The 18,243-nt window shown below is 37.2% G+C and overlaps 1 protein-coding gene across 1 annotated transcript in view; it reads right to left on the bottom strand.

Annotated features, from left to right (window-relative positions):
- Positions 1-17,552, bottom strand: part of LOC145673136 (pikachurin-like) — a 322,467-nt gene extending 304,915 nt beyond the window's left edge. Inside the window, exon 1 of the mRNA XM_081742544.1 lies at positions 16,949-17,552. Within this exon, the coding sequence (XP_081598670.1) occupies positions 16,949-17,552 (604 nt within the window). The remainder of the gene's footprint in view (positions 1-16,948) is intronic.
- Positions 17,553-18,243: the final 691 nt, after the last annotated feature.

Below are 18,243 nucleotides of genomic sequence, written 5' to 3' on the forward strand. Positions count from 1 at the left end.
TTCCATGTATTTTGCTATTTCCGTATTCAATATTTTTCTATTTTTGTACGTATTTCGATATATTGATATTTCATCAGTATCGATTTTTGATATCAAGTTGGGATACACTCCAAATGACCTACAATGGATTCAAAATGGTTTTGTACAAGAAATGAGCGTTGTACAATTGAATTACCATATCATACATAACGTTACATTTTGTTCTTCTGTTAGAACATGACAATTTTCCAGATTTTTAAAAATATATTTAGTGCTACTAGACTAAAACCTTAATGTTGTTTCTAGGAAGAGAGTGTGTAGCTTATAATAGTAATTAGTATTAATAGTATTAGAGACTTATTCTAATTTTATAGAGCTAATAGAATTAAAGGATGATTAATTTACAGGGTCCGCGGTGGCTCAGTGGTAGAACGTTCACCTCTGAGTGCATGGGATCCCTGGTTCGATCCCAGTTCGCGCTAAGTGAACTTTGTGGTGGACAAACACCGTGTGCGTGGGTTTTATCGGGGTTCTCCCGATTCCTCCCACTTTCTTCATCCCATTATTTCATCCATTACTCATCATCACCGACTCCTTTAGCATAGCTGACACAACCGCGGGACGTAAAACTCAAAGATTTCATTTCATTTTTGATTAATTAACAAAATGAAGTTAGGCCGATGAACTTCATCACAAAAATCTTATTGTCATGATAGTAACAAGATGAAAACTATCTGATGAATGAGTAATTGTGCAAATACCAGTACAGTCTGATCTCTATGATTGTCTATCCGTACTATAAGCACGGTATAAAATCACGAATATCCTTTCTTCTTTTAAAGAAAATTAAAATATCGACATGAAAATTAGGGATGCCAGATTTTTTTTTTTAGAGAAAAGAAAAAGAAAGATTTTACGATTTCTAGTGAGAAAATAGGAAGATACTGTATGCGATATTTAGAATATACGTATAACAAACACATATCTGGTTTCACTAGTAACGGAAAAGAATTTTAATTGGAAACAGGAGCAGTTTTATTAAGAGTATTGCAACACATGAAACACAGAAATATGTATACTACAATTCCCGGTGGGAACTCGTGTGGATGGGCTATATCTGGCAATTGCTTGATCATTAATGTAGAGAATAAAGGACATCAATTAGTGCGACTGACGAAATACCTGTCAATTCGTCAACAGCAAGAGAAAAGTAATACATTCATATAATTTTAGTAAAGTTTTTTTTTTTTTTTAATTTGAGCTGCAATGAGGTGAACGCGCTTAGTGAAATGAAATCTTTCTGTTTATCGTCCTACGATTATGTCCTTTAGGCTAAGGGAGGCGGCTAATTAATTTAAGTGAATGATGATAGCAGGAGGTCACGGTAGTAGAGGGTAGGGGGTTAATCCGAACATTTCTACACTTTTACTTGAGGTATACTCTCTTCGCCAGAGTGGTTACCTGCCGAAACCATATCTTCATTCACATCCTCTCCATTTGAAAATGGCGTGCTGTGCTTAACAGTTGGTGAGACGTGAGACACAGATACAGACACTTACGTTTGCGGCTAAAAGTAGGCGACAGATACAACAGTATGTTGTATACTTGTATTCTTTATTGTATACTTGTATTCTCTTTTTATCTTCGAGCAATATTTGGTTTATAAATATGTACAAAACAGTTTATTTTATACAAGAAGAAAAAGAAAAGAAATAATATAAAATTAATATATATATTGAATAGATATAATTGAATGTTGATATGTAACTAAGAACGACGAACTGAAGATTGTCATAGAAACAACAAACAAGTTATAACGTAATGCAGCGTTTCCCAACCGGTGTGCCGCGAAGGGACCGCTGGTGTGCCGCGAAGGGACCGCTGGTGTGCCGCGAGGAAATCGGAACAAAATTATTAATTCTATAGCAACCAAATTGCAAGACATAGGGGAAAAAATGTATATTTTTGTATTTCACTTTACTATGAATTTCTACCATGGAAAAAATTACTGTAATTGTAATATATTATTCTACATCTATTACTGTGTAGCAGACAGTATTTCGGCTCGTACACATTTCCACGGTTAGCTGCTATGTTACGCTTCAATTGAGAGTCATACTAACACCGCGAAATGGAAGCATTTGTACGGTACGCGTCAAGTGAACGTTCGTAGAACACTCATCCACACGTGAATGACAGAACAATACTTTGTTCAACAGCTGTGTTTTGACTTTGACGCATAGCAAGCTGTGTGATTGCAATAATATGCACCGGTTTTGGTTAAAACAACAAAGTTAAAAGTACAAGACATTTGTTTGTTCGTTCGTTATTTAGTGATCTTCGTTCTTAGTGAAAGGTTGGATACAGTTTTCGAAAAAGAAAGCGTATTTTTAAAAACCTGAGTCCTATATTTCATTGAAATTGTTTTCTATCTTACAATTAGAACAAAAAATAAGCATAATGAATTAGCATAGGGGAAAACCAGCGATCGAGCTTTCACCTCTGTGAGAAGGAGATCAGTAATCACAGAAAAAATTACCATGGTATAATAATAATAATAATATCTATGAGTGTGCAGCGAGAATTCAAGTTACACTCGTAGTGTGCCGCAAGTTGAAAAAGGTTGGGAAACGCTGATGTAATGTAATGAACTCGCTGTTATGTTGAATGTGAGTTAACGTTTTACGAAGCTTCAAAAGATAATAAAAAAGGTTTAACAAAGTAATTTAAAGTCGGTCAATTTTACTATTTACGAACCAGTGAACAGTGATAGATATATATTTTGTTATACAGATACTTCTGTTGATGCTTGAGCTGAGATTTTCAGAAGATCTTCCAGTTTACGTGTGTACCGTTGCATCTGATGCCGTGGAATATTCGTCGACAAACGCACTCTAATGTGTATTATAATATTTATTGTCAAATATTTTTGACAATTTGATTTTTTAAAACCCCAATAAAACAGCGTGACACAACACGTAGATATCACCGTTGAACTGTCGTCATTATTTACGATAAGAAATTATCTTTCCAAATTATCTTGAAAAGAGTTTCTTTCTTCTTGGTTCACACTGGTATACTAGAACTTTCTTGCGATGAAAAAGGCACTGAAGTTTTCGAATCTTCCACTATTGCATTTATGAACAATAAAATTATACATCCTGTTGTATATTTAAAATTCTTAACTGTTTCTCTAAGCTAATAAATTCTGATAATACCATTCACAATTCACATTAATGCAGGCTTATCTTATGTCTTTAATCTTAACACCGGTAATGTGTGTCTTAAAATTTCATCACATTATTTACAATATAAAAAAATACACATAAGTTACTAACTACCAACTCAATTGCTCTTTCAAATTATAACGATTGAACTGAATGTGCCAGTTGAAACGAATAATACGAATAATAGCTGAATAGCAACAAAGGTTTTCTGAATTTAAAAAAAAAAAAAAACTCGGTGGCGCTCGTGCTTGGTAATAATTTTTCCTTCCCATGACAAGAGCACCTAATGACATTTAAAGAGCACAATCGTCCTCGCGAGGATGAGGTTGAGAACGTCTGCTCTATAAGATCACTGTAGAAAATTCACGCAACTACCAAACTAGTAGCTCATTTTTGTCAGCAATATCAATGCCTTGTTAGAAGTATCTTTCCAGATAGAGTTAACAGTGGTACCTTTATTTTTCCAACATATGTATATTCAAAACAACACTGACAACGTTTGGAAAGTGACTCTTGACACCAAAATAAGACAAAAAGTATAGACCAAACTGGGTGCACAAATGGTTCCTTTACGAGATATAGGCTGCCGAAAACATGAAAAAATGAGCTTTAAAGGTTCATAGCTCCAATACTATGGGACCTACCATAGTCGGGTCAAGACTTCACTTAAGAACTAGTATGTGTCCTATCCAAATATCAAGGTTTCACAATTCTGTGGAACTTTCGCAACAGCTTTATAGAGGTAGTTGGTATATGCCCCTAGTCCTTAACCCTTAGCCAAACTCCCTCTGTAAAAAAAATGTTACATGAGTAGTTTAGGACTCCGAAACATATTAGTTCCTGAGTGAAATCTTGACCCAAGTACGGTACGTCCCATAGTTTTGGAGCTATGAACCTTTAAATTTATTTTTCCATGTTTTCGGCAGCCTAGATCTCCGAAAAGAAGCAGTTGTGTACCCAGGCTGGTCTATACTTTTTGTCTTATTTTGGTGTCAGGAATCACCTCCCAAACGTTGTCGGTGTTGTTTTGAAACACCCCGTGTATATATACTTGAACGTACATGCAATGTTATGATATGAAAACTTTAAATAATTGACAATAAAACTTTACTACTATCTCCGTTCTTCTTCCTCATTTTGACGCAGAAAAACCAAAGAATTGCAGTACTTTGCGATTATATTATCCCCTCAAGAATTTTAGTCCAATTAAAAAAAAGAGTTGATACTCTTTATATAACACCCTAACTAAAAGAAAATAGTTCTAAATCTACGTCAGTTAGAAATTAGAAGTAACTCCATGGCGCGTGAAACCCATTATACATTTCTTTTTTCGGATGGGATTGTTCGTCTAATCTAAACGACTGCTCATCTTGGAGGCTGGAAGGAAGATATAACTCACAATAACCATTAAAACTCACAATTAAGAGCCATTTCAACACTTAGTTTATCCGCGTCTGTCTGTACTACCATTTGACGCATTTGTCTGATGGAGAGCACGAAATACTAGAAATGGTTTTACGAAATGAAACGATGCTGGCTGGTGAGAGAGAAATATATATATATATACGATGCATAATAATCGTATTCTTGAACGCCAAGTGCGACCAACACATTCTTGACATCCGATATCCTCATTACGAAATATAATACCAGTTTCCCAACGTAGAAAATTGAATTTCATAAGCACAAAATAAAAAATAGTTGAAGAAGGCGTTTTGTCTTAATAGACGATAAAAGAAACCCGTGCAAGAGACAGACGAAAAAGGAAAGAAAAAGTCTAGCTAATTCTTGGATACTCTTAATGCTGAACCTCCGGGGGTATTTTCTCCAGTATCTGTGAAGAACGATAATGCAAGGGAAGACACAACTGTCGCCATATTGGACACCCGAAATTGCTCTCACGAGCTTCCCAAACTCTTCAAGCATTCTCCCTCTCCCCAAATTTCGCTCTATTGAACAATCAAGGCCGTTCTGAAGAAGTTAGCGAGCGCCAACATCTTGAGAAATAGCAAGAACTTCGTGGGGGTAGAAATGATCCTCCATTGAGCTGATTCTGTGCAAAAGTTCGCCTAGTTAGTTCTGGTAGAGCTAGTACTTAGACCATCTCCCTGTCTTTTTCCTTATCCCTCTTTATCATGTAATCATACCCCATCCTCCTGCAGATCTCCTTTCTCACCAAGCCGTACTTTTTGACCACCATATCTCAGACCTTAATTAATTCCACAAGGATAATTTGCTCTCACGTTCGCCCCTTCTCCCCCAACTGTACATCTACCTACAGCAGAGCGAAGCTAGCGGCAAAATGAGCATTGCAGGGAGAAAAAAGGAAAAGTTTTTTCGATGCGTATTAAGCCCGGCTTTTTTCTGTCATTCTTTCTCTGTATTTAATGTCTGTTTCTCCACTTTCACGCCATTGATGTAACGTGAAAGAAAAAAAAAAAAAGAAACCTTGGTCGTATGTTCTTCTTCATAATTCACCGTCCCTACCTTTATTTTTCTAACTTACTGTTTAACTTGAAAGAATTAAAGAGAAGAAAAAGTACCTCTACCGTTAATTTTAGCGCTATTTATCCAAGACGAACTCGTTTTAGCAGGTACTGTGAAAAAGGGGACAAAATAAACAGGCTACATGTTCTTAGTAAGTTTAAATTTTGAATGTCAAGTCATATGGAGAAATCATGGATACAGATTGGGCGTTCAATGCTACAAGTTTGTTACGATACCTGTAAAAGAGAAGGGGATTAATTTACTTGATAGATTTATTCTTTTATTAATATTTTAGGAGACATTAAATACGTATGTCTCTAAAAGACATTGAATTGAAAAGTTTAGAGATATTAATGATGTGAAGATACGTGTGGTCGGGAACATCGTCCATGAAGTGGTTTTCAGTAGTAGAAATAATTATAATAAATATTTTACGAGGAACCAAGATATTTGATAATGTGTAAAGTTGAGCTGAGTTTTGAGTTTAACGTCTCTGTCAGCACCGAGGCTATATAAGACGGGACCTACTGATTAATGTGGAATCCAAACCATACAAGGTCTTACCGGGAATCAAAGCCGGGTCTCCCACGCCAAAGGCGCCTACGTTAACCGCTTAGCCACGAGGGAGCTCTAGTAGTATTGAAGGGGTATTATTTTGCACCCAAAAAAACGATAAGTAATTGTAAAATACGTCCATCTATATTTTCAGGGGAATGTAGAACTAGATTGTTTTTATAAGAAAAAGAGTACAGATGAAGGGCAAGATAACATTTTCATGCTACATCAATCATTTTCCTGTTAAACAAGTATAGTTTTATTGAGAAAGTACAAATGTGTATTGAGTTAGGAAGTTTTGAGAGATTCCGTACCCGGTGGACTCCTGCAGGTGAGCAGGAGTCTCCCATATACGTACAGGGTGACTCATAATTATGTATATCATGTTCCACTGACTGTATTATTTGTAATTTTGGACAAAAAGTTTCGATCTGGCACCACTGTGTATCCAGATAGTGGGGATAACGGTCACTGGGCTTAGAAAAGTTAGTGTATGCCAGACAGGATGGCCAGGCTGAACGAAACATTACCGAAGCGCTGGATTGGTCGACGTGGGTCTGTGAAGTGGCCAGCTCGATCTCTCGATTTGCAACAAACCTCCCTTTTTCTTATTGAGTGGTTTAAAGGACAAAGTGTATCAACATCACACACGCAATTTGGCCAAACTACGGGAAGTTATCACAGAAGAATTCCACAAGATACCAGTACATGTCTGCCAAGCTGCTTGTGACAACGTTGTTCCTCGTCTCCGGCCATGTATCGATTTGAATAATGTATCGGTGGCAAGAAATTAAAACTCTTGTAAGGAAAGGTCAATTTTATGTTCAAGTTATGTTGCTGGTTTCTTTACGGTAGTCTTTAAAACATCACATACATAATTGTGGGGCACCCTGTAAGTGTAATTTTACCTTCTTTATTCGTCCTTCATTAGCATACCGTTATACTGATTTTATTATTATTATTATCCTTCAGATCTAAGTAACTGGACTAAAAATATGTTAACAAAAGAATAATACTGTACAATATAACCATATGTTTATAGTACTCGCGCCGAGTCGTGAAGCTTGGGCTCTAAACCAATCATAGAAATATTTTGCTTGAGCTCTAACACATCGGAAAACTTCGGTACAATTCGTGGAGCCGATTCCCGAGCGCACACTTGGGGAAACGTCGAACAGCTGAAATTCACCAACAATGTTGCCAAACTTTGAAGACATAGTAAACGAGTATATAAAAAAGGCATTTAAAAATTGCCAATAATAACACTACACAACAATAACTACTGTAACAACTAGTCTAAAATGGTAACAATAGCACAAATAGTAACAACGAAAATATAACGCTACAAAAAAGAATTAACAAAACGGAACTTGACGAAAATCCGACAACACTGTACTCTCCGGAGATATTTTCCGTGTAGCGCGAGAGAAGACACTGACAAAATTTGATGGGTGGGGGTTGACGACTGGAACACACCCTCGCGTTCTATTGGCTGGTGAAATCGGTAGATCTAGGTCAAGCTTCACGACTCGGCGCGAGTACTATAGTATATAATGCACATATTAGGTTTTTCTAAGCTATTACCGCGGACTTATGGCTAATCAAAACAATGATTTATCAATTTTTATTATAGAGTGGCTCCCGAGCTAAAGGGAATTACTATTGAATAATATATCGTTGTAAGATTTTATGAATGGACCTTACCTTGTCATGCAGGATTTTTATTACAGTGTAACAAAACCTCTTTTCTCTTCCTAACTTTTTTCTTGCAAAAAAAGAAAAAAAAAAGTTGAGAAAGATAGGGAAAGAAGATAGAAAATATAGTGGAAGCGGAAAAAGAAAATTTCTCCCTGGTAATTAACCGGAATGGGAAAGTTTGGTAGACGGACAAGAACAAAAGAGTGTTAATTAGTAGCCTTCAACAACCCTCTGGGACGTCGTTATACAGGGCTCCGAAGACAAATGACGAATTGCGAGCGCTAAAATATCAACGCGTCGTTTGCACAACTCAAAACTCGATTAAAGACCTCGACGGGGTTGTTAAGGAAAAAAAGCTAAATGAGGAAGGTAAAACGGGTGGGGCGGGGCTGAGGAGGAAGAAACACCAAAACCCACCTACAACACACCTAATTTTAATTTCTGTGTTTTCAAGATATCCGTGCGTAAGGGAACATAATGGAATAACACTATAATGTGGAAAGTAATTATTCTCTATTTCCGATATGCATACCAACAAGGGTGGATCTAAGGGGGGCTAAGGGACTATACCCCCCCTGATGCTCAGGTTTACACTGGATAAAATGGGCTTCAATTCTGCTTTACACTGGATAAAACGGCAAATTATGGTTTAGCCCCTCCCTTGATCATATCCTGGATCCGCCACTGCATACCAATAAGATAGGTAGATTCAACAAACTGTATCTCATAGTAAACCATCGAAACACTATCTACAAATAAATACCTATACGCACAGGACATATCTTACAGACACTTTAAGTAAGGACAACTTTAGATTATGCAATCTTCTTACGTAACTAATTATAAAAAGGAATGTTTTTTGTTTGTCTTTTCTTAGCCTCCGGCGTAAGCATGCGAGAGCTTATTAGTTTCATTACAATTGTATATGGTACTACGAGGGAGGATCAGAAACTAAGATTACAAAGCTGATATTTTTGGAGTTTTGTCTGTTGCAGAGCAATGAGGAGTGTGCGGTAATTGTAATACATGGAGTTGGCAACTCTGCAGAGTTTCAGCCACCCGCCACCTACGGCGCTAGTTGTAAGTAAACACAAATGGCGACTCATTTAGAAAACTGATCTCACGAAGAAGTCCGCTCAGTTATTCGATTGCTGTGGGTAACTGCGGCTGAAATTAACCGGCAGCTGGTAAAGGTTTACGGTAGTGCTCTCAACGGGTCGGGTCGGTCTTCAACCCGACCCGACCCGTGACCCGAATTGACTGACCCGACTGACCCGAACCGTGATCCGACCTCATTGACCTGACCCCACAACCCGACCCGTAACCCGATCCGAGTCGGGTCGGGTCAAACCGATCCGTTTAAGAGCACTATGGTCACGACACTGGGTGAACGCCAAAATGCACTCCCACTGGGAATTAAACCCGGACCAAAGTCTTACACGTTAACCACTAGCTAGATCAAGCGGTGGATTTGTATATGCATCTTAATGAATATTTGGCACTTTTGAGGTTTGGTTATTTCCTTTTATAACTGATACCAATGTCCGACGTGAGAGAAGTTTATTTTTTTTCTTGCTTTAGTTCTGTGACGAAATTTTTATTCAAAGTCAGTGTTCTCACCTGCTTGGACGGCAGGGGGTCTTCTCGGAAGGCAATAGCAAGAGTCTCTTGGCGGAGACAACAGGAAATCGTTTAACTACAATGATAAGGGTTGAGGAAGCAGGAGAACACCTGTGATTTTTTCCAAGCCTTCAACTTTCATCCCAAAATAGGTTCTTATGATTCCGGGACCCGTGCCACTTTGATTTTTCTTTCTTGGTAATTAAAACGTATTTTACAGTATATATAGTTGCATGTAAGAAGATACATAATATGAATTTTGTAATTTAAAATTTAAAATTACAGTATGATATTTAATTACAAAGTACTAATTTTATTTCATCACTTTCAGCCCAACAAATGAAATTCAAACAATTCGCTCCCTGGGTCTTGGTCATCAATACTGCGTCTTATTCTTTGTCTTGCAGTCAAGTCTTGGTCCTGCATTTCGTAGTTTTGGTGGTCTTTCATGCTATACAAGAGCCAAGAATGCTCGCCTCATCGGTACAAATGAAGACCAAGTGTGATTTTGATTATGGTCTTTCATACTATACGGAAAGCAAGAAAATATGCTCATCGCTACTTGGTGATCACAAACACAAGGTCAAGAGCAAGATTACTATGCAATTCGTCTTGCATATCCAATCTTTATCTTGTTCTTGTATCGATGTCCTTGGGCTTGGTGAAATAAAATGAAATATTCAGTTTAAGGTCCCTCGATTCTGCACCGAGGCTAAGGGATACGGTGACCATGAGAAATGAATGGAATGGTGGAATGAAGAAAGTGAGAGGAAACAGAACCCCGAGAAAACCCACTACACGGCGTTTCTCCACCACAAAGCCTACTTAGCACAAGTTGGGATCGAACCATGGACACCATGCACCAGAGATGAACTCTCTACCACTGAGCCACCGCAGCCCTGCTTGGGCTTGGTCGTCCATATCCAATCTTTCTTTTAGCCTTGCTTAACACGTTAGCTGCCATGTGGGTCCGATCGGACCTACTGGCGTGATCTAAGAAAATGTTCTTGTAGGTCCGATCGGCCCCACAATTTCTAATTCGTCGAATTGACGTTAGAGTACTTGTATTGTTAAATCCTGTCTCTACTGTTATTGAACTGTAGTGTTTTTATTACACATGTAGGTTTTGGTCTTTGATATTGATTATTAACGCCGCTAGGGGCGCTAAATACCAAGTAACAAGCATTTGTTGCTTTTGTAGACCCGATCGGACCTATGTTTTGCTTTTTCAGTGACATGTTAAAAAGTTTAACAATGATTCATTATTTATTCTAATTTATTTTCACAAGATGTCAGTGTCCCTGTCATTTGCTGAATTTTCAGAAAAGTCTAGATCACTACACTGCTATTACTAATGAGATCGAGTTCTGCGCATATTTCTTCGTTTTTCATTGCACAAAGATATTACTTATTAGCACTAAAAGCAAGATGAATATATCCACACTTCTCACTTCTGCACATGTAGTAATAAATAAATAACTTTCTAACAGAGTTGCCAGTTCAACTGTAATTTATCCCCTTGCCCATAAACAAAATATACACACGTAGGTCCGATCGGACCCCAACTTTTACGCACGCGGATTCACTACCATGCCTTAGATTATGTTTCAATATTAATATTATGTTTAAAAAATATGAACAAAACAAGAATAATGTAAGTAAGTACGCTTGGCACTCTACCGGTGAACAACAAAATTAACCTTTGGCAGCAACGTGTTAAACAACTTCTAGTTTTGTTCTAAAGCCAGACTCCATATTGGCGTAGATATTAATATTACAGTCGATTGGAAAAATCAATCTTCCACATTTACAAATTAAAGAACACACAAGTACAAAAATAAGCATTTACCATAAAAACACTAGCTGCAAGTGTTCAAAATAGATGTATGGCTTCTATAAAATCAATTGAAAATTGCTATTTTTAATTAGGCAGCTAGTAAAAAACAGCAGCTTTCGACTCCAGCCGAGTTTAAGCTCAACCTAAACTCAGTTGACCAAAGTGAGCTGACCCGACTGACCCGACCCGACAACCCAACCCGACCCGAGCTGACCCGATTGACCCGACAACCCGACCCGAGCTGACCCGATTGACCCGACAACCCGACCCGAGCTGACTCGACTGACCCTACCCGACAACCCGACCCGAGTAGCCTGACCCGACCCGTAACCCGACCCGTTTGAGAGCACTAGTTTACGGAGAGACTGCAATGTCTTGTCAGCGTGTTACAGAATGGTGTCGAAAGTTTGAAGCTGGTAGAGAAAACGTGCGCCCGCATACAGCACAGAAGACCACCATGCTGTTGAAGCAATTTCGCTGGGACATGATCGACCACCGTCCCTACAGCCCGGACCTCGCTCTAAGTGACTTTTACCTGTTCCCGCACTTGAAGGAGCACCTAGGAGGCCGTCGCTTCGCTTCAGACGAGGAGATAAAAACACTTCGTGATAACGTGGCTGAATATGCACGGATAGGATTTTTACCAAGAGGGAATCTTCAAACTCATCCCAGCGCCTCAACTGACATGAAAACTATGTCAAAAAATAACCTAATATGTACTATATGTTGCCTGTATTGATTGTATGAAATAATAAATACACGTTTTACTGTAGGCTTTGGAATCTTCCGATCACCCGTCCTATATTTCTCGCTATTTACTAGCCGAGTCTGAACCTAATTTGGTGGGTAAGTGCCCCATTATCTAAGGAGTAAAGATCACTATATTTGGTCACCGAGCTTTTCTACGGAAAGGCTCCGTTCGGCTCGGCTCGGCTCGGCAACATTGTATGACACAGTTTTGAACGTCGGGAGCTTCTGATTTCCGTCCACCGACTGCATCTTGAATTGTATAAATCCTACACCATCTCGTGTTGGTTTAGTATCCTTCTAAAGAAAACTGTATGGAAAAGAGTGTAGATTATTTAGAACTTTGAAAATGCGTATCATAAGGTGAGTTCAAAATTTAAGATTATTTAAACAAGAATGATTCTTAATCGTAAAATGGGTTTCGCATAATCTGAAAATTGATTTAGAAAGTCCATCCAAAGATGTAATATATAGTCCAAATTCTAATGCAGCTAACGGGAATAAATAACGAAGTTATGCCACATTAAAGATTTGAGAAACATATAAAATTCAAACAGTAGCAAAAGTTTAAGATACTTTCTAATAACTTCAAATACATTTAAGCAATCTATAAGAAATTTTGATAGCATTACATATATCATAGGTGCTATCCAACAGCATTATCATCAATGCTATAAATAATACAGTGCTGCCAACTCGGTATGTATTTTCTTATTTTCAAATGGCACTATGTCATGTTATGTTAAATTATTTTTTAAAAAATGTTATTTATTGTTTTAAACATGTCAGAACTTCCTTACTTTCTTAATTCATCATTCCTTCAATTTTTCATCAGATTAGATAAAGTGAAATTTTCAGTCTACACAATTACTGCATACACAGTATATACACAATTACTGCATATAAAAATCTTTCTCCTAAAACATTTTTGATTATAATGGAAGAGAACCCCTTTACATGTATGTGTGGAAAGTGTTGAATCCAGGATCTCAACCCCGAGCTCACTCTGGCCTTCTAATACAATGAAATACGAGTATGTATCTAGATATTGTATACCAAGTAACCTTTACGGGCAATAAAACTAGCCTTACTTCACGTACGGTAGTACAGTAGTAGAATATTCATTTTGATTAAGATTTGAAGATTACAGTACTTTTAGTACACAGATTCTAAACTGGAGTATGGCAATATACTAGACCCTGGAGTACATTTTGGTTGGTCGAATTGAATTTAGAGCGTTTTCTTCAGCACCGAGGCTAGTTTAATGTAGGATCCAAATCACATGAACTCGGATCGAATTCGAGTCTTCTTCGGCAAAGACGCGTACGTTAACCATATAACCATAAAGGAGCTCAATATTCACTTAGATGTGAAAGGTCTTTGGTTCATTGGCTATCTTCTTCTTTCTCACCTCAACCATAGATTGGTGGGCAACATGGAAATTTTAAAACTTCTCTCTAGCTTGGGAGAGCTGTTTTATACTTTGATAAGATATCTTCTTCGTAACTGCGTCTAGATATTCTACCCTTGGTCCTCCTCTTCCTGATTTTCCTTCTGCCTTTTCCTCTATCAACACGGTGATCCAATCGGAGTGCCGAATAAGGTGGTCAAGCCTGCTGTTCCTTCTTTTTCCTATTATCTTCATGATCTGTCGTCCTTCATTAGCTTCATTAGTACGTCTTCATTCTTTTTCCTTTCGGTCCATGATATGCGCAGCATTCTGTGACAACAACACATTTCAAATGCTTCCAGCTTTGATATTACAGCTTTTCTCAATGTCCATGTCTCTGGACCGTAAAGCTCCACGCTCCATACCAGGGTCTTAATAAATGTTTTTCGAACGTCCAATGACACAATTCTTGATATTAGCAGTCCTCTTTTCATTGGCTATAAGAGTAACATTTTGTCACTTTTTTTTCTAAAGATAGTCCTGTTTCTTTCTATTATCCAGTTCGTTTACTTGAACTTATCGTATCGTTTCCTTTATTTAAAACTATGACATAAAAGTTAGACTTTAAACTAAAGATTTCATTTGTTTAATTTTGTGGCTTGTCCTGTTTAACTTTATGGACGAGATCCTCTTGAATTTTGAAATGCTCGTTTCTGAGAAGAAAAAATCTGAATTCTACACTACGTATATATATGAGAAGATGACAAGAACATGCAATAAAAGCGAAGAGAGAGAGAGAGAGAATATGACAGAAAAAATGTAACGACTTGAGGTGACAATAGAAAGGCTTCTATGCTCGAATTTTGAAAGCATTCTTCCTATTCTTAGTTCAACTGAAGTAGTGAGAAAAAAAAAAGCCAAGAAATATTAGCTGAGGAAAATCCGCAATGCGTATTCATTTTCAAAGAAGTCATTACAAAAGCCGAGAGAAAAAAAATATATTAGAAGATACCAGTTTGATGCTAGAAGTTGATGATGAAGAAGAAGAAAAGTCTTCAAGAACGTAAGTAAGTTAAGTCAGTCAGCGAGGAAGTAAGTAAAAGTAATTTTTCGTCGTGGTCATGACTTTGTCTACCACCTTATATTAGTCTGTTCTTATATGCATGTAAAGAAAAAGAGGTCACAATTGGCAAAATACCAAAAAAGAGAGAGAAGAATTAAAGGCGGGAAAATCTGTGAAGTTTCTTTCATTTTTCTTCTTCGTTTTGTTATTATTGTTATTAGTATTAATACTATTACTGTTATTTCCCCTCATTTAACTTCTTAGATCTCCTGAAACTGCTTCCTCACCAAAACGTATCAATGTCCTTCGCTCCAGAATTACAGATGGTTACCATTATTCGCTCTTGTCGTCCGCCATCTTGTTTTCGTCTTCAACTTGTCTTAACGGGTAACACCTCTATTTTCTTGGCTTTTCTTCTTTTCATTTCTTTCTCTTCTTCTTCTTGAAGAGCCTTCTAGTGGAAGAAGCTTCTAGTTTTCGTCTGCCTCTTGTTCTATTCCTTACCTATCTACTTCTTGAGCACATTCACTCCCGTTTTTCGACCCTGTCGCTCCCCATTATCGTTCATCGCATTGGAAGAAGGGAGGCGGGATGGATGAATGGATGAAGAAAAATACTGTGGTAGTAACAGCTAAAGGAGAACGACATCAGAAGCACCAATTCCCTTTTGTCTTCGACTTCTTCCTCCTTCTGGAGAATTCAATCTTTGGAAGGCTGTGCTGGGAGTACCAAAAAGAGGAAAAATGGTTTCTAATCCTCCAAGTGCAGGGAAAAAAAAGTAGTATAATAATGGACCCGTTTTCATCAATGCCTCATTCTCGATTCTGTTTCTTTCTATGTTAGATTTGGATCATGTTTCTTTTGCCTGACTCTTTTTCTGTCCTTTTTGGAACACGCGGTTCTCTGGAAGACATTATATATATATATATATATATATATATATATATATATATATATATATATATATATATATATATATATATATATATATATATATATGGATGATCTTCGTAGTATTTTCTCTCTTTTAGAAATGTACCAATGCTTCAATCTTTATTACTTTTGCATCCATTTAACTGTCCTCGATAAGTGTTTCTTTACGAAGAACTTTGTAAGATCCATGTTAATTATCTCCTCTCTGCCAATCAACTTCTAATTTAGTGCGTGGTGTTCTTGTTTGAAGTTGATCTAGTGGCAAGTTCGTGAGCCTTTTATACACGGAACTCTCAGTTCGATTCCTGGAGAAAAACCTTTAAAATTTTAAATCATTACGGTGGCTCCAGTTCTGTAGGTCCACGTCTCATATAGTCTCGGTACTGAAAAGCAACGCTAAACTCCGTACATAACCAACCAATTTATCTTAAAGAACGGCTATGTGAATCTTTCCTTATGTTCGTCGACAGACATCAGAATAACCCTCAATTCAAACGGGAAGTGGTAGAAATCCACGATGTCCAGTTTCAACCTTGACAATGATAGAGCAAAAACGGCAGTACAGAGCGAGAAGAGATTTCTACCAATGGATTCAGTCTCCATAAAATGGTTTCTATCTCCACTGAAACCAGACACCAGAAGCGATAGACATTTATTATTAATCCCAGCTTCGTTATTGACCTTCACGAAAAAAGTAAGATATATCGAAAAATGGCTTTGTGGTATGGATTCAGCATAATGAGAGTAAGTTTTATCTCCGTTCTTAACTTTTTTATTCAAATCAGAAGTGGTAGAAACTTACGGTTTTCAATTTCAACACTAATCAGCATAGTACAAAAAACAAACAGCGAGAAGCGATTTTTAATAATAAGCCAGTGTCGCATGAACAGGTTCTACAGCGAGAAGCGGTTTTATGATAAGAAGTCAGTGTCGCAAGAACAGAGTCAACAGCGACAAGCGGTTTTTTGATAAGAAACCAGTGTCGCAAGAACAGGTTCTATCTCCACTATTATCTATTTACTAAAACCGGAAGTGGTAGATAATCTACTACCACTTTCGGTTCCAATATTAATTCTTATAGGAGACGATAAAACTTTAAAAAAATATATATATATTTAGGATGTCGATAGTATATTCCATTTCTTATTCTTCTACGAAATCTGAACTTTAATTAAGATTATTTATTACCTGTGTAAGACCCTCAAGAAACTTTAGACTAACGCCAAACTTAAAACCGCTCTATAAAATTTATAGTGTGTTCTCACTGCAAAATCTAAAATATAATATTAAAACTTTGTAACTGGACCATTTAGAATCTGCAAAAAACAATATAGTCACAAAATCATAAAAATAATTAACTGCATGCCGTAATTTTAATTAATTGAATATAATAAAAAGTATGGTTAACTTACCTAATTCGCATCTTTGTCCACCTTTCCCTAGAGGGCACTGACATCGCTCATGTCGTTCGGAGCCATTTTCTTCAACAAGACAAGTTCCTTTCCCGCATTCCAAAGAACAAAACGCTCTTTCACTGTGTGCTAATTGCTGCTGCCACTGTTCTTCAGCAGTTCTCAAAGACTCCGTTGTTTGTTGAGAACCATCCCCAACAATAGGCACTTTTTGTTCTAAATTTGGACTTTGTGTAGTGGTGTGATGATCAATCTTGGATGGATGTTGCCGTTCCACATTAAACGTTAATTTCAAAGAAGGTGCACGATCCATATCTTTGTCCTTTAGCACTTTGGACAAGTCATCGTCTAAGCTGTTGGACACTTGTCTTGTTTTCCCGCCTTTTGGTACGAATTTCACTTTCTCCAAGTTCGTGTTGATACTGTACGAGTACTGTTCATTCATGGCATCGTAAAGCTCGTCATCGGAGGTGTCACTACCAAATGCTTCGCCGTCGTTCTGTTCCATACTGTTGTTTCCCAGGTCCAACTCTGCAGAAAAGGATGCGTCTTTTTGATAGATTATGTCATTTTCCTCCGTAACAGGTTCCGCCGTTGAGTTCATTCCTGTGGGGAAAAAAAAAGGAAAATTATTAAATTGAAAAGTTGAAATTCAAATATAACGAGAATTTTTAATAACAAAAGATATTAATAAAGTAGTTAAGAACTAAAATATACTACAAACTGCCCTGGTAAAAATAGCAATGTGTCATCAGAGTTTGATTATTTTCGTAATTGATATGCTTTTCATCTGTAGATTTCGTATTCAAGATTTATGTATTTTGCGAGTTTCGGAGTTGAAGTTTGTTTGTTTGTAGCTGGGATTCGTTTGTTTTGCAAGCTTTCAAGTTAAAATTCGTCCGTAGCTAGAATTAATTTGCTTTGTGTTCGTAGCTGAGATTAGTTTCTCTCGCAATTTTGGAGCTGAAGTTAGTTTGTTTCTTACTAGGTGGGATTAGCTTGTTTTTGTAAGTTTGTAGCTGAGGTTCGTATTAGGTTCGTATGCAGCCTTGGTTTTACAATTAGTTTCTTTGTAGCTGGAATTCATTTGCTTTGTACATTTCTAACTGAAATGTGTTTGTTATGCATTTTTGAGTTGTTTGTTGTAGCTGATTCCTTTGCTTTGTAGTTTGTAAGTCAGTTTTGTCTGTTTTGCAACCTTGGTTTTACAATCAGTTCCTTCATAGCTGGAATCATTTGTTTTGTACATTTGTAACTGAAATTTTTTTGTTATACATTTTTCATTGCTTTGTTTT

Source organism: Thermobia domestica, chromosome 16, assembly GCF_964235325.1.
Source record: "Thermobia domestica chromosome 16, izTheDome1.hap1.1, whole genome shotgun sequence".
NCBI lineage: Eukaryota > Metazoa > Arthropoda > Insecta > Zygentoma > Lepismatidae > Thermobia > Thermobia domestica.